Source organism: Medicago truncatula, chromosome 2 (assembly GCF_003473485.1).
Source record: "Medicago truncatula cultivar Jemalong A17 chromosome 2, MtrunA17r5.0-ANR, whole genome shotgun sequence".
Lineage (NCBI taxonomy): Eukaryota > Viridiplantae > Streptophyta > Magnoliopsida > Fabales > Fabaceae > Medicago > Medicago truncatula.
The window spans coordinates 48,545,163-48,568,387 of record NC_053043.1 but is presented as its reverse complement, the minus strand read 5'-3'; the positions used below and the strand labels follow the sequence as shown (position 1 = coordinate 48,568,387).

Sequence of the window (23,225 nt, the reverse complement as noted above, 5' to 3'; positions counted from 1 at the left end):
TGAAATAATTTATACTATTTTTGAGTAAATTTTCAAAAAATCTATTTTTAGAATCTATAACAAACGGGAGTGTTACAAGGAGAAATTCTTTTATAGTCACAAACACATCACAAGATTTTTTTTAATATTGAAAAAAAAATTGATAATAAAATGATTTAGTATTTCAAGAAATGACACTTTTATATGTTGTGATCAAATACTATTCATTTGTGTTTGTGCCCATGGAAGAATGACTCATATTACAAGTATTAATCAATGTATTTCTTTAATTTGTGAAATAACAATTTAGATATTTGATCAGAAAACGAATATGTTTCTTTATCGGGTCTTCCCCCCTTTGGATTATGGAAGAAATAAAATGGAGGTTGGTGGTGCAACACGTCTGGCAAGTACCAATCACTCATCAAACTTGGTCACTCATCCATTTGGTCCTTCACACTCACTGCCACATACTACCAACTTGGACAACTCAAACCAGAATCTCAATTAATAAAATATGTACATCAGATTATTGTGTTCCTAAATTAAGTGCCCATCATCTTTAAAAAACAAATAATTAAGTGCCCATCCATGAATTTCAATAATTGCTTTTTTACCCTGAAAAAAAGTTGGATTTTAAGGTGAGGGCTATATTAAGTCACTCGTTGGTGGACCACTTTTAAGAGGCATCAAATTAATCAAATTCACAAGTCTTAGCAGAGACTCTCTCCTTTCACCAATAATTTTTGCTGCTATTGCACACTCTCTCTTGGTACAGTTACTTTTCCCACAGTTTTAATTTGAGTTGTTGAATGGATTTGTGCCACAAGACCTCACAAAGTTGTAATCTAATCCAATAGCCTAAATGAAAATGTGTAGCTGCGTCATTTTTCAACTGCAGCAAATCCTTGTCCATCAAAGACCCTCACAGTTCACACATTTGATTCAATGTCTGGCATTTCACTGTTTTCTTTAACATATCAAAATTGATTAGTACATGGTTAGAGCCAAATTAAACCTAGGAAACAATGTATATTACATTTCAAGCAATTAAAACTTTGGGGGTCAAAATTAAACAATTGAGAAATATGGAAAGTAAAATTACATTTAAACCTAAAAACAATCAATTATAGCTACAAAACTAATATAAAAGAAAATAAAAGTAATACCAATAGAGTTTAAGTCTAGTAGAAGAGACTAAATTCTTACAACATGACAAACAAATGTTCAAATTTCAATTAAAAGAGATATCTATATTTAGTGTTCAACATGTCTCAAATAACATTATCTTGTATGAAAGAAATATACAAAGAAAAAAAGGAAAAATAATAAAAAAGAAAACCGTGTCTAAACCGCGCGTACTCAAGATCATAGATGTTATATCAATGAAAATATATATTTTTAAAGCAAGATAAATAAATTTGAGCGCTCTAGCCAATATTCAATTAAATATAATGACACACTTCACCAAAAAAAAAATTAAATATAATGACACGACCCCTTTTAGTTTAATCAAAGTTTTAAGATCGAATATGAACTAAGACATATAATAACATTAAGAGAATATGTTGTCTATTTGAGTATCATACCAACAATAATGCCTATGATTTTGCGATGGGATGATACTCAATTTATATTAAAAAATGAATGCTCTTTTAGCATAGTATATAAAAAAAGAACAAGTGATTCGTAAATATTTTTTATTAAGGATGTGTTTGGTAAGACATGTTTTTGAACTTATACATTCATTTGTTTAAAAATGACTCATTTGATAAAATAGACGATTGAGATTTGATGTCAACGAATCTGTTGACACCTGGTGTCAATGGATCCTGACTCTTGAGGTATATGTCTTAACTTGACGAAACAATTCACTTAAAAAAAATCTATAAAAAAAAGAAAAAAAAAAAGAGAAGAAAATAGAAAAGTATATAAAAAAGGAGAGAGAGAAAGAGAAAAATGTGTTTTGTGAAGAAGAAGGGGTGGTGGTGGAAGACAGAAGAAAGCAACTTCATTTTCAACCAAACAGTTAAATTAGTGGCAACCCATTTCTTCTCTTTCTTTCCAAATGCTTTCTAAAGCTTCAACCACTGCCATGTCCGCTTTTTCTTCCTGTTCCAGGGTTCGTCTTTTTTTTTCATTTCAGAATTCAAATTTCCATTTTTTTCGTTGTTGGGTTTCATCTTGAAACGTGATTATGAAGGTATTTTGTTTTTGGGTCATGTCATCTTTTGTTTTACATCATCAGCAACTAAATCAATGAAAAATGTTTTTTTTTTTTTAGAATTTAAATGAATTATTACTGTTCATTATTATATGAGAATAATATTTGATTTGGTATATTGTCTATTATTTTAAATTGCTTAATTCTGGTTTTTTGTTTTTAGGTACACTTTTGTTGCTCTTTTGCATTTATATGTATTTTTTGTTTGTGAATTGTGATTATAATAACTTGTTCTATAGGAAAGTGTTGTTTTTGACTTATTACATTGAGTCATTGACTGAAAAGTTTTGTATTGATAATTTGATAATGAATGTTGAATTGATTAATGATATGATTATTCTTTGTTTTTTAGGTGAGAACTGGGTTTAGTGTGTGGCCTAATGTGAGGCAACTTTGCTTTAGAAAGGGAATTTTATATGGATTTATGCGACTTTTTTCCACGCCATATAAAACACTGCGTGGAGGAGCTAGTCGCTCACTTAGAGTGGCTCGGTTTTGCAGTGTTGCCAATATGTCTTCCTCATTGCAGATTGAATTGGTGAGAGCAGGTCTCTTACTTTTTTAGTAAATTGTAAGGTGTAATTTGATTATTTACTGGCATAAGTTTTGTGAGAGTGTTTAGGAGAGTTTATGAAAACAACTTAAAACATTTTCAATAAGTTGTTTTCAGCTTATTTTCATATGTTCTCTAAGATAGCTTATGAATACAGCTAAGAGCTTAAACAAAAACAATTTAACTTTATTTTATCTTTTACTATAGAAATAGATTATACATAAATGCTTATCATGATAGGCGCTTGTGCTATAAGCCACAAATAAGTGGTTAATCCAAACAGGGCCTAAGTTTCCCAAGCTGATAAGGTTTTTGAAGAAATACGCTGAAATCCTAATATGTGGTTATGTTATCGTTTTTTTTTTTTTTTTTTTTAAATGATTAGGTACCTTGCCTGAGTGACAATTATGCGTACATTTTACATGATATTGATACGGGCACAGTTGGAGTTGTTGATCCTTCTGAAGCTACGCCTGTCATAGATGCATTGAGCAAGAAAAATCGGAACTTGAATTACATACTCAACACTCACCATCATCATGATCACACTGGTGGAAATGTAGAATTAAAAGCAAGATATGGGGCAAAGGTATGATATTTATATCTTCTACCTATGTATCTTTTTTCTTCTTTTAATGATATTCTGTAGTTTGTGTTTGAAATACAATTCATTGGTGAAGAGAAAATTAGAAGTGAGGCTTACAAGTCTCTTTATGTTGCGTATATAGAAAAAAAGGATTGAAATGCACAAATTGGAATAACAGTGTATATTATTTCTGAAAGTGTAAGATAACTGCAAAAGGATGAATATCCTAATGCCCACAGAGCTAAGCTTCTACAAGGAACATTCTCTGTCCATAACTAACCAAACAGTTTTCCCAAAAGATCCCGTTTTCTCTATCCTTCAGTCCCTATATAACAAACTCAACTTGCTCTCTCTACCCTCCCGTAACTAACTATACCTTCTCTAATTTTTCCTCTTTGGATGACTCCAAGTGGGCCTAGAAATATTGGGCCTAAACATACATATATGGTAGTATGGTACCTAAAACTGTCTTGCCAACTATCATTTCTGTGGTACCCTTTCTTTCGCCCCTTGACAAGTGGGAAAGAGATTGCCTTCACCTTGTCTACTTAGCATTTTCTCAGACCTAATAGTAATATCACCTTGTCTACTTAGCATTTTCTCTGACCTAATAGTAATATTTGGCAACAGAAGTTGTTGCAAATTTGATTGGACTATTTATTGACATTTTGGCATATTCAGCACTTTTTATGACCGATCAAGCACTTTTGAAGAAATGATTGCTTTTACAGTTTTACCTGGATGTGTGTTTCTGTATTATGCCTAGTTATGGCAAAGGGCTGTTTAAATGTTAACCCTTCTCATGTTGAATTTCAGGTGATTGGTTCAGCAACCGACAAGGAAAGGATTCCTGGCATTGATATCCATTTGAATGACGGTGATAAGTGGATGTTTGCTGGCCATGAGGTTCAAGTAATGGACACACCTGGTCACACTCGAGGTCACATTCTTGCCTTATTTGCGTTATTGTCGAACCTTCTTGTTGTGTGGCTCTTTTTCTAATATTCTATTATTTATACTGTAAGCAGGCCACATCAGCTTCTACTTTGCGGGATCTGGGGCAATTTTTACAGGAGACACTTTGTTCAGCTTGTCATGTGGCAAACTCTTTGAAGGAACCCCTCAGGAGGTTGGTTTTGCCTGCATTAACTTGTTCTTTTTTCTATATATAGACGAGTCATCATATCATGTGATGCGTCTTATTTTGTATATTTTGTTTTACCCCTTTGCCCGAAGTCCTTGAAATTTTAATTTTCAACCAAACGAGGATTTTGTGGTGACCAATATCTTTAACGAGCATAATTTTAGGGCTTGTTTGGGTCGCCGTAATAATATATGAGTTGGTTGAATAAGAGAGTTTGAGTGTAATGCAATGGAATGTTACAATAGATAATTGCCCCCAAGTCTGCAATCTTAGTGTACGAGAAGGGTTTCTTATTTGCCCCTTTGATCAACACGTGTATCATGTGTATGACGTGTTCAATTGAATTGTATGTTTCTGTGCTAATCTTTCTTGTGTATTTATTAGAAATATATAAATGACTGTGTTCATTCGGTTATTGTTTTCGCTCGTTGAATATTTCTTCTTGAGGATGTTTACATTTCATATTTGTATGTTGAAAAATGCTTGGTTGTATTAGAATATTGGATGTTCATGAGCAAAAATGTTATTGCTGATGCAAGGCCTAGTTGTAAATGCAAGCAAATTCTTGAATGTTGTCGAGTCAGTTATACTTGGAAAGCTTTTAGAACATGCTGCATCTTCAATTATTGAGAGTTTCCTCCTTGTTACAGATGCAATCTTCTCTTGGAAAGATCATGTCTTTACCAGACGATACAAGTATATACTGTGGACACGAGTACACATTGGTGAGTTATTTTCTCTTTTCTCCTCAGTGTTCTTTGCTTTGTTTTATTTGCCCCAAGTGCTTTGCCATTGACTCTAGTACTTTTGTATTTTTGCAGAATAATACGGACTTTGCATTGAAGCTTGAACCTGGAAACAAGGAACTTCGATCCTATGCTGGCCACGTGGCCTCCCTTCGAAGTAAAGGCTTGCCCACGGTGAGTTTTGAAATTGCGCTTCCTTGTTATTCTGTATGAGTAGTCATGTGTCACTGTAATATTTCTTTGGTAGCCTGTTTCAATCATTGGCCTTTTGCATTTTATCTAAAGAGTAAGTATTCTTTGGGCAGATTCCGACCACACTGAAGATGGAAAAGGCTTGCAATCCATTCCTCCGTACTTCCAACGCACAAATCCGGCAATTGTTAAACATTCCAGCCACAGCAGATGATGCAGAAGCCCTGGGTATCATCCGACAAGCAAAGGATAATTTTTAAAGACTCCTGTATAGAGTAGGTTAATGAACTATGAACCATTGACGCGGACACGACACTGACACCAATAGCAATATGAGAATGATATTGAATGTAATCACATGTTTCAGTGTCGTGTCGGTGTTGGACACTAACACGTGTCGGAGACAAAACAAGCCTTTGATCATAAGTGTTGGTTTTACATAGTTAATGAATCCATTTGTGGAATAATTTATGCTTTGATGTCATCATAATAAGATTTCTGAATTTTGTTTTTGAGTTCATTCTTGAGTTCTCGGGTTTAAAAGTAGGTATTCCCTCAAGGTGGTATATATATATGTTTAACATTCTTGGTGCTTAAGAAGCTTTTATTGCAAATTTTCAATCCCTTGTAGATTTGTCTCTTGATGATTATCAATATTTGATAAGATATTAGTTTGTATTTAAGAGCACTAACTGTGGCTCTATTGGTGATTATTGCCTTTTCTTTTCGATTTTTAGCAAATTGCAGTTGAAAGAGGTCAAGTCCAAGGAAAGAAACTAAGAAAACTTTCGAAAACATCAACTAAGAGCTACCACCTAACTTGAAGAGGTTGATCGAAAAAAACTCACTCAAGCTGGTGCCTCTTGCTTGACACACTATCCCTCACTCTGTCCAATTTGACCTGAGCAACCACCAGATCTTCTTCACAGTATTCACTTCATTGCAAACCTCACGAAAACCTTGGAGTCAAAATGCAATTTAACCTCCAATTTTACTAGATAGGGTTGCATACCATTTAGGTGGCTGGTCCCTATCTACTCCCAGAGTGGAGTTGTATATGCTCAAAATGTGGCCTTCATGTCCTTTTCAGATTATTCAACCTGCTTAGTAACAACCAATGACATACTATTAGTATTTCCAAACTGGTTAGGGGAAAACGTTCATAAATAAATCCACCATATCAAAGCTTGAAGGCTTAGCCATCTCTATAGAATATGTAAAGCAGATCACCACTTCCTTAAAGAAAGCAATAACTTGTGAAGATTATTAATACTAATTAAAGAAGATGGATCACTATTGTATAAGGTTCATTATTGTGCTCCAAGATTATCTATCAATCAATCTGGCATGTTATTGATTGCACGTGGATGGATCACTATCGCTTAAAATATCAATCATTGATGATAATTTTACCCTTTATGGCTTTATCACTAGCCAAAAATGAAACAACGTCTAAGTTGTAGATATATGCGTGTGTTGTTACCTATGCATTGGGACGAAGATGATAAGTGGGAGTCACAGAGATGGACGCATATGATTGACCTATGATCATTGTTGTGAATTCGATGAAAATCACACCAATAACAACTTGATGTGTGGAGCAAGAGATAATCAAGCAACCAAAATAAAATGTATGGAACAATTAGGGTCCGTTTGGTTCGAGAATTAGGAAGGGAGGGGAGGGGAGGAATTTTTACGGAGGGGAGATATTTTTAATTAAAAGTGTGTTTGGTTCACAAGGGGAGGGGAGGGATTTTAACAGTATTTTACCGTTTTACCCTTAAACTTAATTAAATAAAAGAAACTGTTTGTTTTTACGATTTCAGAAACTGACAAAGACAAGCACACATTTAAGCCGCTATTTTATCTTAAACTGGCTCATGTATTTTGCTCCAAGCATCATATTGTTTTTTTTGACAATGAGATGATGAAATTACTCACAATTCACTTTGGAGGAAGCCTCAAGTAGTCGTTGACAACAACAAAGTAGTAGTAAGAGCGGTTTGTACATCTAACAAATAAGAGTGGTAGATTATATAATAATAAAAATTGTTACAAGGAAAATATAACAAAATAATAATAATAATTGTTACAAGAATAAGATAACCTAATAATAATAATAAGATTGTTACAAAAATAATATAATCTAATAATAATAAAAGTTGTTACAAGGTTAATATTGAGATTTGAAATTAATTTAAGGATAATTACGGCAATGCAATAAAATTTTAAAGAGATTTGCTCCCCTCCCCTCCCCTTCCCTTCCCTTCTAAAAATTGAACCAAACACTTCAAATTAAAAATCTCCCCTCCCCTTCCCTCCCCTCCCCTCCAAAACTCTCGAACCAAACGGACCCTTAAATACAAGCCAAAAATAGAAAACAAAGGCGAGAAGAACACAAAAGAATTTGTTGACCCAGTTCGGTCCAAATTGACCTAGTCTGGGGAGAGAGCAGCCCTCCGATCCACTATATGATGAGTAACGTTACAAAAGAGAAATCAATGGGTTACAAGAATAAGTCTCCCGCCTAATTCTACCCAAAGTCTCAGCCTCTTCCCGTAACCAAGAGACTCAATCCTAATAGTGTTTCCCAAGGTGAATCAACCCACAAACTCTAGTGTTTGTTACAGAGACAAACTTTATACAAACTCTAGTTTTGTTGTTGCCTTTCTAAACCCTTGTTTCAGCCCCCTCTATCTCCAAGTTTGCTCTGATACAATGTCTATATTTATAATAAAAGTATAACTCATAAATTTGGAACAAATACCACACCGAAGATACATTTTTTTTTTCTCCTTCAGTGAAAGAATATTTGCATCAAAAATATAATATTCCCTTTCAAAATATATTTGCATCAAATCGTTCTTCATACGATACAAAAATATATTTATTGTCCATAAATATATTTTCAGCACAAAATATATTTGAAACAAATCTTTTATATTTTTAGCAACAATATTCTTCATCCATCAAATTTTAAGTCATACTACAACAATCATACTAGGGAAACGTGTGTGATGTTACTCTTAAACTCAACAATATGATTCCATGGTTGCAACTGAAACCCAGGTTCTGTAATACAAAAGGTTGTAACTGTTGCCAGACTTATTATTACCTCATCAAATCAACAGTGTATACACATATATTTCTTCTTCTTTTTTTTTTTTTTTTATAACAAAAATCAACAGTATATTTAATATTTATAAAGCAAAGTTTTTTATGCCACATCATTTCTACATTTTTTTCTCAATATTTTTATTTTTTAACAAACTACATACATTACTTTGATCTTATCCACTAAATATTTTATTTAAAATTTTAATTAATTTATAAACATTTTATGTAGCATAAACATATACACATAAGTTTTCATTAAATCCAAATATACACATTTTTTAACAAAAATTCTAATTGTTTTAAAATACCTTTTCAATAGGTTTAATAATTTAATCTAAATTCAAATTTCAATTTTTTTATTTACGTGTGTTCAAATCACTCTTCTTCGGTAGATAAGAGATAAAAAAAATGGTGACGGCTAGGTTTAGAAAGGAGAGGAAGAGAGTTACACATCATTTTGATATAGTACGTACCATATTGTAATTATAAACTAAAAGTTTTTTTTTGAAAAATATTAACTAAAAGTTATATTTTCTTCATGTATCGCTACGCATAATTATCTATAGTAAAATACAAATAGCATATACTTATTTTTTTTTGGCAAAATTTATATCGTTATTATTACCACACATTTTTTAGACTAAAAAATATTTTTAAAATATCACCACACATTTTTTTCCTATTAGAGTGTTTTGTATACCAAAAAGATGCCACAAACTTAAAAAGCATAGAATTCTCCATTCACTAAAAAAACCTCAAAAGAGCAATAACGGAGCTTGAATCCGAAATCTTTGAATGCATGGTTTAAACTTTTCTTTTTGTGGTGGTCGGAGTTTGAACCTCAAACCTTACATATATTATGCAGTGTCCTTACAAACAGAGCTAAGCTTACGATGACGTATGGTTTAAAATTTTAACCACTAGACCAAACACTTTAGAATTTAAATATTTTGAAAATTACTATTTTAAAAAAAATTAAATTTGACTTCATGACTTAAAGAAAAAGGAGTTAAAAGATTTTTTTTTTCTTTTTGTTTCTAACTAAGGAGTTAAAAGATTTGATGTGAGTAAATATAGTAAAAGCTGTTTTGTGGTATCTTTAAAAGATTTAAACCAAAAATATAATCAATAAAAAATATTTAAACAAGAACTTTCCTGCTCGGTCCTATAGTCCTATATAAATAGTCGATCACTTGCTTTCCAAATTGTCACAGAAAGAAGAAGAGAAAAACATTCATTGGTCTTTTGAAATCAAAGGTACGTTACATAAAACTGAGTATTGACACAGGCTATTAATTAGTTAAGTAGGGTTTCCTTAAAAACAAGATAGTTTAGGGTTTTTTTAAAACAAATATAGTTAAATAGGGTTTCCTTAAAACAAAGATAGTTAAGTAGGGTTTCCTTAAAACAAAGATAGTTAAGTAGGGTTTTCATCGGATTAATATTTAGGTATTCTAGTTTGTTTTTCTTTGTTCACATAAAAATATAATATATGATTATCCTGCATGTTGGTATTTTTATTTACATGTTTTTTTTTTTTTTTTTTTTTTTTTTTTTTTTTTTTAATGTAGTAGGTAAAAGATGAACCCTGCTGGTGTTAGAGTTCAATTTGATGGTCAGCCAAAGGATATTGAACTTATTTTGAGGAAGAGAGTGAAACTGGAAGTGGAACTTCTTTCTTTGGCGAGAAAAGATGACAACGCTAGCAAAGCTCGTCTTGCAGATGTAAGTATCGATTTCGAGTTTTTGTTTTAGCAATTTTAGCTTGTGTAATTTTTTTCATAGTATAGATTAGTTTTAATTTTATTTTGTGTATTTAAGTTATTTCGATTGTTCTAATTGTTAATATTATTTGTAGGCGCAGAAAGAACTTGACGACTTAAAAGAAATGCTTCTAACTCTGGTCATGAAGTATAGAAAAGAGAAAGTGAGGATTGATGAGATTCAAAGGCTGAAGCAGAAACGTGAAGAGCTTATCTTGTCTCTACAGGAGGCTGAGAGGCGGAATGATATAGCAAGAGCTGCAAGCCTACGATATGGTGCGATTGATGATGTGGAAGATGCAATTCAACGACTTGAAGATAGCACCGATAAAAGCTTGATGTTGACAAAAACTGTTGAACCAGACCTAATAGGTTTGGTTGTTAGCCTATTGACGGGTATACCAGTGTCCCGACTTAGTGAAAATGAGAAAGAAAGGTTTCTTGGACTTGGTGACAGGTTACACAAAAGAGTAGTGGGACAAGATCATGCAGTAAATGCCGTTGCTAACACTGTATTGAGGCGGAGAGTTGGTTTAGGAAGACCTCAACATCCAATTGGTTCCTTCCTATTCCTTGGTCCAACTGGTGTTGGTAAAACAGAACTTGCTAAGGCTCTTGCTGAGCAACTATTTGATGATGAAAATCAGTTGGTGAGAATGAACATGTCGGAGTACATGGAACAACACTATCTGTCAAGATTGATTGATGCAGCACCAGAGTAAGTTATTGGACTAGCAACTGAATTTGATTATAGTAAAAGGCTAAATTAATACTTTGAGATAAAACACATAAGTGTTTTGTCCATGTGAAATAAGAGCTACAAAGTTGGTCTTTCAATATTTCAAATGTCGGTCAATTCAATCTTAGACTGAAATTGTTTTCAGACATCATTGGTTTTTTTTTTCAATTCTAGTTTAGACTTATAGTCTTTAACTTATCTTGAGTTCGAAATATGCATCTCATGTCTCATTCACTTATTTTGAATTGATTTTCAGGTTTGTTGGACGATTAACAGAAGTTGTGAGAAGAAGGCCAAACAGTGTGCTACTTTTGGAAGAAGTGGAGAAAGCACATACTTCAGTAATCAACAAATTACTTTATATCTTAGAGGATGGAAGTTTAACTGATGGACAAGGCAGAACTGTGGATTTTACGAACATGGTCATTATCATGACCTCGAACCTTGGTGCCGATCATCTCTTAAGTGGACTTTCAGGAAAATGTACCATCCAAGTAGCTCACGATCGAGTAATGCAGGAAGTCAGTGAGCATTTCCTGCTAGAATTGTTGAATCAGCTGACCAAAGTTGTAGTATTCAATCCTCTTTCTTACCAGCAATTGAGGAAGGTTGCAAGGTTGCAAATCAAGGATGTAGGTAATCGTCTTGGTAAGAAAGGAACTTCGTTGGCAGTTACAGATGGAGCAGTGGATTATATACTTGCTGAGAGCTATGATCCTGTAAGTGTTACTATTATATCATTTTAATCTTTTTCTTATAGAAAAAAAATGTTACTTATAACTAGTTTTTTTTATTGTTTTGTAGGTGTATGGTGCTAGACCAATTAGAAGCTGGCTTGAGAAAAAGGTGGTGACAGTGTTGTCTAGGATGCTTACAAGGAAAGTAATTGGTGAGAATACAACGGTTTACATCGATGTTGGTCCAAATGACAGTTATTTGGTATACCGTGTTGAAAATAATGGAGGGCATGTTATTAATGCTGAAACTTGTAAGGTTGCAAATAAAGGGTTTAGCTAGTCGTCTCGCGAACACAGATGTATACTAGTTAAGCCTGTCCGGCTGACCCGTTTAAGTTTATTTTTACTTATTTCTTTGCTAGACAAATAATATCTGGGTTTATTTTAATGGTGAATTTGTTTACTGTTAGAGATCGAAACCTAACCTATTGTGAGATTATGTTGAATTTAACATTACTCTATTTTTTGACATCCTCTCAATATATATATGGTGTTAAGTTTTTGTTTTGAAAAAACAAAATTTTATTAAACTGCACCAAAACCATTCAATATTGATGCAATAGTATCATAACAAAAGAGTTCTAGTAAAGTTAAATCCTGGGCCTAAACAATTTACACTACACCAAAAAAGCAAACAATATGTTAGCATAAAAAAATGATTCAGTTCTTGTTCTTCCAAGAATCAAGAACAGCTTACAACTTCTCCACTTTGTTAATACTTTATTTGTCTCATTAGTTATGAAGGACTATAATTTGCCTCATTCAAGGATAATGCTTTTGTTTTTTATACTTCTCTTTCTCAATATTCAATTTTTCGATCTTCCTGGATGTGTAGGCCAATTGAGAGATGTCTCTTAATTTTGGCTAACCATTTTTTTCGAACTGCATAATTTAGGCATGGTGTAACTGTTAGAACCAAGTCATATTCAGCGATCATTGTCATGTATCTAGCCTTCATTAATCTAAATCTACTGATGTAATTATCTAACGATCCATCCTTCTTTTCTTTGAATTTTGGCTAAATCCTTCCAATATGATCTTTTCGAATCCCTACATCTCTAATCTGGAAGGATCCTGGTAGGTTATTTCTCATGATGGTAATCCATATGGATATGTTGTGGAATTCATCCTTTGGGTTTATGGACTTGCCTCAGAACCGGTTTCAATCCGACTATAAACAGGATTCGAAGTTAATTCTCCTTGATGAATAAGATCAACATTCTGAGGCACATGAACCTCATGTTCATCTTCAATCGAATTGTTACTGTCATTAGCATTTCTTCTTTTGGAAGGAGCCATGCTATGTGTGTATTTTTGAGTATACATTTCTGATAGCTAGAAACTTGACACACACTATCTCAAACTAGTGTCCCACTAGGGGGTTCCAATTTGTTGATTAAAGAATGTTTCAACCCAACAAATGGACTTGAAGAGCAACCGACTCGAGTCAGGTCCTTAAGTGAATTCTTAGTTGATAGGTTTACTGCAAGACAAGTATCATAGTTGTGAATCGAAGGAACATACAAGTTTTTTTAATATATAAAAAGAAAAATGATAAATTCACAAAGTGTGTGAAAAGGAAAATGAGTTCTATTCTATTTGAGTTTCATACACCATTCTTTCAATGTTTCCGGTAGGAGTGTTATCTTGGCAAAGATGTTTTTCAGTAGTCGTAGTTTTGTCGAACGGTTAATTTATAGAGAAAACATACACTAATTACTAGTACATTGCATGCACACCATGTGTCTTCTAACTTCCAAGAACCGCTTTTGCAAGTTTCTTCCTTCTGAGTTTGAAGATTTCGCGCTTCAAATGAATAATTGTTGATCTTGAAACTTCTTGAACATTCTTCAGATGATAGAGCATTTTGAATTCTTAGAGCAACACTAGTAGTTATATATGCTGTCTTGACTTCTTTGTCACATCTTTGCTTTTAAACTGCTTCTACTTGACATTCTCGCTCGATATACGACTCATTCGAAATATAAGTTGAAATTTGAGTGTAACAGAAGCTTTACTAGTTCTTCACAAATTAGCATCTTCTTATCTCCACTCTTAGATTTTTTTTAAGACTTAGCATATGTTTGTTTCTGAGTTGAAAACCACCTAAACACATAGCCATTAGCATGTTATCATCTTGATCACATATTTCTTAAGGATGCATCAAGTGGATTACTAATCCAATTTTGAACTAATTTGGTAACTTGTATTATAAAGGAAAGAAGAATGGAATTTGGCTGTATTAAAATAGGAAATGAAAGAAAGATGCTATTTATAGCAAAAACATGCACGTGAATGGGTCCTCTCATAGGCCCCGTTTGGATTGGCTTATTCGGAGTTTATGCGAACTTATCTACTAACATAAGCCTTTTTAAAGGTGTTTAGGTAAATCAATAAAAACAACTTATCACAATTTCATAAGCTGCTTATGCCATATTTTAATAAGATCAAATTTTAAGCTTAACATATAACTTATTACGCAGCTTATACAAATAAGGGGACGTGCTTCAATTCTCGTTGCAATTTTTTTCCAAAACCTGTATTTTATTTATTGTATAATTATCTTTTGTTGTGATTAGTCATATAGTTATCTTTGTTTTATCTTTATGTAAGTAAAGTAACACACATAACAATCAACAAGAAAATAAATACTTTTTCAACAATGATATAGGACTATGAAACTTTTACCTATGTTTAACTATTTCTTACTTTTATATTTGCATAGTTATATTTTTTTTAAAAGGGTATTTACATTATTACACTTATTAAGAATGGTGGTGTTTACACTATTTATCTACATCTCTAATGTTAATTTTCTTCTATTTGAATATTGATGATTTTTTATAAGGTAAAATAATTTTTGGTCCCTATAAATATATCTAATTTCATTTAGTGCTAATAAAAAAAGAGACATGTTTTGGTTCCCATAAAATTTCCAGCACATAATTTTAGTCTTTATTAAATTAAAATTTGTGAATTTATGCTTAAACTTTTAAATTTTCGAAAGTTTTTTGACAAACTTGTTAAGAATATTATTAAAAAACTCTTTTCCCAAAAATTATAACTTTTTATCATGTAAAGAATTAAATATGATTTTTTTAAACATCAAAATTTTAAGATAAAAGTAGTGAACTTTTGGTTTAAAAATTAATTTTTGAGTACATTTTTTTGCAGAGGAACTTATTATAATGTTTTAAACAAGTATGTAAAAAAACATTCAAAAGTTTCAGAGTTTAATCATAATTAAAGAAATTTTAATTTAACATAGACTAAAATTATTTGCTGAATTTTTATATTGGGACCAAAACATGTCATTTTTTTATGAGGACTAAAAAATAAAATTGACTATATTTATAGGGACAAAAAACTTATTTAACTCTTTTTATATGCATGTTAAAATTAGGCTTAATTGCACTTTTGGATCCCTATCTTTCTAAAAGTTGCGGTTATGGACCCCTAACTAATTTAAATACAAAACAGCCCCCTATGTTTGATTCTTTGGCAATTTTGGACCCCCAAGGCAAAAAAAAATAAAAAAAAATGACACGTGGCACCTCACTTAGGGTGCCACGTCAGCGTAGACCGAGTCAACAATGGACTGGGGGTCCAAAACTGCCAAAAAATCAAAACATAGGGGGCTGTTTTGTATTTAAATTAGTTAGGGGTCCATAACCGCAACTTTTGGAAAGATAGGGGTCCAAAAGTGCAATTAAACCTTAAAATTATTACTATATTTTAATATTGTTCTTTTTACAACTTTATAATCGTGGTTTAATTCCTTAAAAAAATTGTGGTTTGATTCTCTAATTTAAACCAAAAACATTTTATCATTTCATAATTGCTTATATAATGATACATCCAAACACTTCAATTTACGTAAGTATTTTTTAGTGTACACATCCAAACTTAAAGAGCTTATTGAATTTAAGAGCTTATAATGTAAACTCTAGTGTTATAAGCTCTAATGCTATAAACATCAATATAAGCTGTTTATCCAAACAAGGATATAGTCTCCCATGTATTCATTTTTTTTTGCCGTATAAATCAATGCTTGAAATGAAAACAGGGTAACATAAGAAATTGGCACAAAAAACAAAACAAAACTTTGGTCTTTTGCAATCAAAGGTACGTTATTTCACACCTTTGTTATGAACTGTTTTAGTGTTTTTGTTCCTGCGATTTTTCCTTCAAATTTTATACCCTTGGTATGTAACTATCATGAACAGAAACATAGTATTGAGCTCGGCTCAAACTGAATCTAATTTGATTCAGCTCGGCTCAACTCGATAGATTTATATCAACTCGACTCAAGTTAGTTACGACGGCTTGAAACTCGAGTCGAGCTAGTCACAATTTTTTTTCTCCAACTCAACTCAATTCAAACTCATGAATAACTCATTTCCTCTCGAAAGCTTAAATCAAATCAACCAAAAGACAAAGTGATGGATATTTGAATTAATCTTAACACTGAATTCACTCTCAATGGTGATTGAATTGTTTCACGCTATTTTTCCATACACTTCCAATTTTATCAGATGTCCCGAAGGAACTTTTCTATACACTTATTTGCTCCACATTGTTGATATATCTTGTGGGATATATACACACACTTATACCGTGTTTGTTACAATTTTATTTTAATATTTAAATTTACTCTTATTTATTTGTTATATGTGCTATTTGTATTGAAAGTTGAAGGTATTTTTGGAAAGAGAAAAAATGAGCCTAAAAGAGGCAAAAACATGTTATTTTCTTTATGAGCGCTGCTATACAGCACGACAGACTCTACACACGAAAAGCCGCACGACATGTTGAATTGCATTCAATTTGCTTAAATAATGGATTTCTTTTTGGTTATTGATGTTTTTTAATATTGTAGTAATAACCGACATACATAACCCACTTCCAATATTAAATTATATACAAAAGCAGTAGTATATGTTAAAAAATAATGTTACCAAAGCAATAGTAAGGTAAGACATATATATAGACCACCGAATGAGATGTTTGTATGATTTCTCATAGAAAATATACAGCAGAGGCAAGATTTGTCATTTTCTGTTGGATCCAAATTAAAAAAAATAGGAAATCGTAGTTAAAAACTTGTTCGTGCAAATTACACGACAAAAATTGTCGTGTATTTCAGCATTTTCCTTTCTTTATATATAGTATATATGATATTTTTTTGCCGCATCCTTGTGCAAATGGTGTGTGTATATATCGAATTGGTTTATTAACTTAACGAGTCGAACTATACATAATTTAAGTTCAATTTATTTATTTAACAAGTTTAATTGTTAAAATTCACTCATCAAATTCCTGAACTAATTAAGTTCGATGAATCAATTATCGAATCAAGTCTCAAACTAATTTCGAGTAGATTAATCTCAAATTTTAAGCTTCTATGATGAAATAAACATGTTCACCTTCACGTGCATCTAGAGATGAATGAGGACATGACAAGCAGATAGTGCAATGTTTGCTTTGTAGCCATGACCAGTTGTTATTAATATATGTTTTATTTGTATTAGTTAGACCTATTATTTTTTTCACTTTCGACAAAACTTATTACTTTCTTCCTTTTACCATACCCTCCTTTGCTCTCCCTCAAGGTGGAAGGATGGTTTTTTAATATTTGTCTCCAAAGGATTGTTGACAATAAATTTTCATCTCAATTATTGATCTTATCCAAAACTAGTGTTGTGTTTGAGTTGTTGGGTTGGAATTATTGAACCAACCTTGACCCCGACTTCACTCTTCAAAATTCTACGTTTTCTATCTGTAAAATTCGTATATAAAAATGTAAACTTAGCAAAGAGGTTGAGTCTAGTAGAAGATGTCCGTCACCTACAACGTGAAAAATAAGTATTCATAAAACATTAATATGTTCATATATGTTCAGTGGCGGAGTCAGGAAATTTATGGAGTTCGGACAAAAAATTAATCGTAAATTCACATGTGATATAATATATAAACAGTCATAAATCGAAATATTTTTTTTTTTCTAAAAAAAATCGAAATAAAAGAGGTTTATCATTTTGTCAACAAAAGTACAATTTAAAATAGGGTTATTAATTGAAATTGACCATGTAATATACGTGAAGTCTGAAAATGGACCATGTAATTAAATAACATGTATTATGACCATGTAATTCGAGATTTTTATTATTTATAACCTGTAATATACGCGAAGTCCAAAAAAGCAACCGAGAGATTGAATTTTTTCATGATTTCCTAGAGGCGAGTTAAGAACGTTAAAATATGGCTTTAACAAAAAAATTATAAATTTTCGACAAACGACAAATTAATTATGAATTTTTAAAGTGTCAAAAGCTCAAAAAACAAAACAATAGAAATCTCGATCTATAAATCGAATTTTGAGCTCATTATTTGCAGAGACATCTATAAAAAATACATAAAAAGGATTTGTAAAGTTTCATAGCATATCGAATTCGTTTAAATTTATTTTGATTTTTCAACTGAAACGTGCAAAATTGAAATTTTGTTCTGCGTAAGCGTATACTCACAAGTCAAATTTAGTTCCATAATTTTGTAGGCATGACTAGAACATGATAAGAACATTCACAATGAAATTTTATAATTTTTAAACGAGATATAAATTAACTATAAATTGTTTAAGAAATTCATAAATATGAGGGAATAAAAATTCATAATTATGAGGGAATAAAAATTCATAATTAATTTATCCCTGGTTGAAGAAATTTAATTTTGTGTAAAGCTATAATTTAACGTGAAAAAATTCAACATGTAGATCACATTTTTAGACTACACGTATATTATAGGGTGGTCAAAATTAAATAAGAAGAAATTCAAGTTACAATGCTAGAATATATGTTTTGTATTTTATTAGGTTATTTTTCAAACATAAAGTATACTAGACTTTCCACCCGTGTTGCCGCACGGGTCATATACATTGTAGATATAGTAGACAAAAACAAATCTCAATGCATATCAAAGAGAATGAAATATGTGGTCCCAAATATATGCAGATGTTGGAATTCGAATTCGAACCTCAGACACCACGCTTATTCACCAAAAAAATATTAATTTTTATCAATCGTGTTACTTCATTCTTTTGTTAAAATTATATGTCAATATTATATTATTGGTATGTTACTTCATATTTTTCTTCTTTTTTTTGAAAAAATGTTACTTCATTCTTTTGTAAAAATTATATGTTAATGTTATATTATGTACCTAAAAATAGTTCATTCTTAACCTCAACATGTAAAATGTTTTATTTAAATAATTTTCCTTTTATCGAATATTTGGCCTTTACCGTAAATTATACCCTTTAACTGTTTGTTGAAATGTTTCTTCCACCTGTTTATATAGATTGCAAAATTCAGGTGCATTTTGTGGTAAATATTTAACAAAGAGAGTTCAGTTCTAATTTGGATGAAAAGTGTAATATTAACAAAAAAAATGTTGCTATAATCTTTCAAAACCCTTTTATTCCAATAGGGCGATTTGTTTTGTTGAAGAAATAGGGCGATTTGTTTTGAAGAAATAGGGGAAATAAAGCGATGCCGATTTGCTTTGTTCATGAAAATAGGAGATTAGGTGTGAGCATTAGCGTTGTTCATGAAAATAGAAGATTAGGTGTGAGCATTAGGGTTAAAACGGTAAAATTATGCAACAGGGTTTAGGTTAAAATTAGGGCTCATGAAAATATGAGATTAGGTGTGAGCATTAGGGTTGTTCATGAAAATAAAAGATTAGGTGTGAGCATTAGGGTTAAAACGGTAAAATTATGCAACAGGGTTTAGGTTAAAATTAGGGCTCATGAAAATATAAGATTAGGTGTGAGCATTAGGGTTGTTCATGAAAATATAAGATTAGGTGTGAGCATTAGGGTTAAAACGGTAAAATTATGCAATAGGATTTAGGTTAAAATTAGGGCTTACGGGTTACCTTTAATATATAAGAAAATTAGGTGAGAGCAATAGGATTGTTCATGAAAATAGGAGATTAGGTGTGAACATTAGGGTTAAAACAGTAAAATTATGCAATAGGGTTTAGGTTAAAATTAGGGCTTACTTGTTAACTTTAATATATGTGAGCATTAGGGTTAAAACGGTAAAATTATGCAATAGGATTTAGGTTAAAATTAGGGCTTATGGGTTACCTTTAATATATAAGAAGATTAGGTGAGAGCAATAGGATTGTTCATGAAAATAGGAGATTAGGTGTGAACATTAGGGTTAAAACAGTAAAATTATGCAATAGGGTTTAGGTTAAAATTAGGGCTTACTTGTTAACTTTAATATATAAGAAGATTAGGAGAGAGCATTAGGATTGTTCATGAAAATAGGAGATTAGGTGTGAACATTAGGGTTAAAACAGTAAAATTATGCAATAGGGTTTAGGTTAAAATTAGGGCTTACTTGTTAACTTTAATATATGTGAGCATTAGGGTTAAAACGGTAAAATTATGCAATAGGATTTAGGTTAAAATTAGGGCTTACGGGTTACCTTTAATATATAAGAAGATTAGGTGAGAGCAATAGGATTGTTCATGAAAATAGGAGATTAGGTGTGAACATTAGGGTTAAAACAGTAAAATTATGCAATAGGGTTTAGGTTAAAATTAGGGCTTACTTGTTAACTTTAATATATAAGAAGATTAGGAGAGAGCATTATGATTGTTCATGAAAATAGGAGATTAGGTGTGAACATTAGGGTTAAAACAGTAAAATTATGCAATAGGGTTTAGGTTAAAATTAGGGCTTACATGTTAACTTTAATATATAAGAAGATTGTTCATGAAAATAGGAGATTAGGTGTGAACATTAGGGTTAAAACAGTAAAATTATGCAATAGGATTTAGGTTAAAATTAGGGCTTACTTGTTAACTTTAATATATAAGAAGATTACAGGGTCAATTTGAACAATTAACCCGTTAAAATAAGAGACATGAATCCGTCAATAGTGTGCTAAATAAAATTGCAAGACCTATTTGCGTGTGACAATTTTCAGATTGCCCAAATTTTTCTTTTTGTAAATGTGTTAATGGGCTTTTGGGTTTAGTCTAATGTGCAAAAATTATCGATCGAGCCCGGGCGACCGCCCGGGGTCGCCATACGGTAGAACCGCCCATGTATATGCTAGTGTTAGGTTGTGGATGAAGATAAAATGTCCTACAAAGTGTTATTTTGTTGATGTCGTTCAAAAAATAAAAAATAATATTATATTTGTTATATTATTAGTATTATTGAAAAAAATAAGTATAGTTTATTATAGCATGAAAGTGAAAAAAATATATTATCTATATCTATAATTTTAATCAAAATTAAAATAATTTTCATCAAAATATCATAAAACTAGTAATAGAAAGAGCGGATTAACGAACACGTAATGCTCATCTGAACGCTAGTGATTATAGAAGAAAAAATACTTAAGTCCTTGTCAAGAAAGACTAATATCACTATCTAGTGTTAATGATAAATCAACGTCATGATCTCTAAGAGCTAGAGCATCAACACAAGAGATGGCTTCACAATGAAGAATGTGAGAAAACCAAATATTCCAACCTGGGAGGTGGGTAAGAGAAATAGCCTCATTTAGGAGAGGTTGGATATGAAAGATATGACATAACATGAGTCAGCTGCGTTTCTCTAGCCATTTAATAAAATAAATCAGCTAGACATTTTCTATTCCAAAATTACCCAAAAAAAAAACCTTAACAAAGTAACCGTGATGAATGTAGGATCCATTTGTGTTAACTTTTACAAAGTCAGGAGGAGACTTTATCTAATGTGTATTTCATCTAGATATATTCTCCCTGTCATTCTGAAAAGATGTGTTAATTACCACCTTAGAAGTAATGTAGTTATCTATCAAACTCAGTCTCTCTTGAGAAGACTAGATTATTAAAGTCTTTCTAAAACGCCCATATAAAAACTCCAAAATATGTAGGCTAACAAGTGTTGCTTATGCTACGTACTAGAACCAGGTCATCTCCAAAGCAAATATGGAACAGTTTTGGCCCCCCAGCTGCCATCGTCAACCATTTCTTTAATGTAGTGATCCTATCTCTTTGAGGTAAGGACACATAAATTATAGGGAGAGAGGAGTCTCTTTGTAAATCTCTCTAGATGAGTAAAACCTAGATGTAGGATCCCTATTTAAATTGATGCTCATAGAAGCAAAAGAGATGCAATAATGCACCAAATCATGAATTTGAGGTAGCTCTGAAAACACAATGTATTTTTAAGAGTCTTACTAGTACAAGTATACATTGTCTCAAGTAATAGTATAAAAAGATCGAACTCACAGGGATTAAGGCGATGTAGCTTTATGTAGTTTTTTTAGTTTGTAAACTTGCTTGCGTAAAAATAAAATAAATCATTAAAAGTCATAGTTATAAAGATAAAATTAACACAATAAAAGTTGGGAAAGCAACAAAAGCACTTAGAAGATCGCAAATGACAAAGTGTGGTTAAGAAAAATGAATCATTTATGACATGAGCTTGCAACAATATAGAGAGTTGCAATTTTATATAGCTACCAAGAGACCAAGTGGCCTTGGGGGTTTTCTAACTCAACCATCATAGTAAACGTTTGGCGACTGCCCTTTCGGGTTACACTTTTTGTGCAACGCTTACCATGAACATTTTTAGGCCAGGTCTCAGTATCTCTTCTTGTGGAGAGGCTGAGCCTTTTTCCTGTGACATGAAATCTAAATAGACTTTCGAACTCTATGCTCTAAATCTATAGCCAAATCAAGTAGTCTTTCATGGTCTTTATCTTTTCCAAGACTAAATACATAACTCATATTAAACAAACAATTTCATTCACATCTTCTTCTAGTCTCATGAAATTTGGCAATAAATGTAAAAGTGATCAAGTTTTACTCTGAAAGGTAAGCGTAAAAATAATTTGTTTAAAAGAAGCTTGATGTTGCAACGTTATAAACTTATGCAAATATAATCATAATTGCACCATGTCTCAACCACTAAAGGGGTTTAGCTCATGATGAGCTTAACTACAAAAACACAAAATAGAAAAGAGATGAACGAAAACAAAATAGCTATATTTATAGACAAGTTTAGAGTTAAAAGAGTATTACAATCCTTGAAGGAGATGAGTGAGCTCTTTCACTACTCACCCAAAATAATCCTAAACTATAACTCTCAGAACTAGCACTCATGCTCATCAATGGAAATGATGAGATGGTAAGAAAACTCTAGTGCCCTTTAACCGTAGCTGGAACTTGGCTGCTCAAATTAAACAACAATTTTGGACCCTTGGCACAACAATGACATAATCCTTTTATATTATAAGTCTACCCACTAACTAAGTTGTGTCCTTTTGTAATTTTCCATGTGAGTTGTCCTTATTTTATCTATTGGGAATCATCGTATTTCTTATCTTCCTTGTACTGGCGATCATGGGTGGCAAATCATCAAGCTTTGCCAATGA

General features: G+C 31.8%; 2 protein-coding genes across 3 annotated transcripts; both read left to right on the top strand.

Annotated features, from left to right (window-relative positions):
• Nucleotides 1-1,931: 1,931 nt before the first annotated feature.
• On the top strand, nucleotides 1,932-6,045 carry LOC11435250 (probable hydroxyacylglutathione hydrolase 2, chloroplastic). 2 transcript variants are annotated; one of them, XM_003597485.4, is made up of 8 exons: nucleotides 1,932-2,101; nucleotides 2,556-2,741; nucleotides 3,142-3,345; nucleotides 4,159-4,282; nucleotides 4,371-4,471; nucleotides 5,137-5,211; nucleotides 5,308-5,406; nucleotides 5,538-6,045. In XM_003597485.4, exons 1-8 carry the CDS (start codon nucleotides 2,048-2,050, stop codon nucleotides 5,682-5,684), a joined length of 990 nt encoding a protein of 329 aa, XP_003597533.2. In that variant the 5' UTR covers nucleotides 1,932-2,047; the 3' UTR covers nucleotides 5,685-6,045. The 2 variants fall into 2 exon arrangements, with proteins under 2 accessions (XP_003597533.2, XP_013465451.1); XM_013609997.3 differs by having other exon boundaries at nucleotides 2,041-2,182.
• A 3,707-nt stretch (nucleotides 6,046-9,752) lies between these two features.
• LOC25487904 (chaperone protein ClpB1) lies at nucleotides 9,753-12,152 on the top strand. The gene is made up of 5 exons (XM_039830173.1): nucleotides 9,753-9,798; nucleotides 10,116-10,266; nucleotides 10,400-11,022; nucleotides 11,300-11,762; nucleotides 11,848-12,152. Exons 2-5 carry the CDS (start codon nucleotides 10,123-10,125, stop codon nucleotides 12,058-12,060), a joined length of 1,443 nt encoding a protein of 480 aa, XP_039686107.1. The 5' UTR covers nucleotides 9,753-9,798; nucleotides 10,116-10,122; the 3' UTR covers nucleotides 12,061-12,152.
• The last annotated feature ends 11,073 nt before the right edge of the window (nucleotides 12,153-23,225 follow it).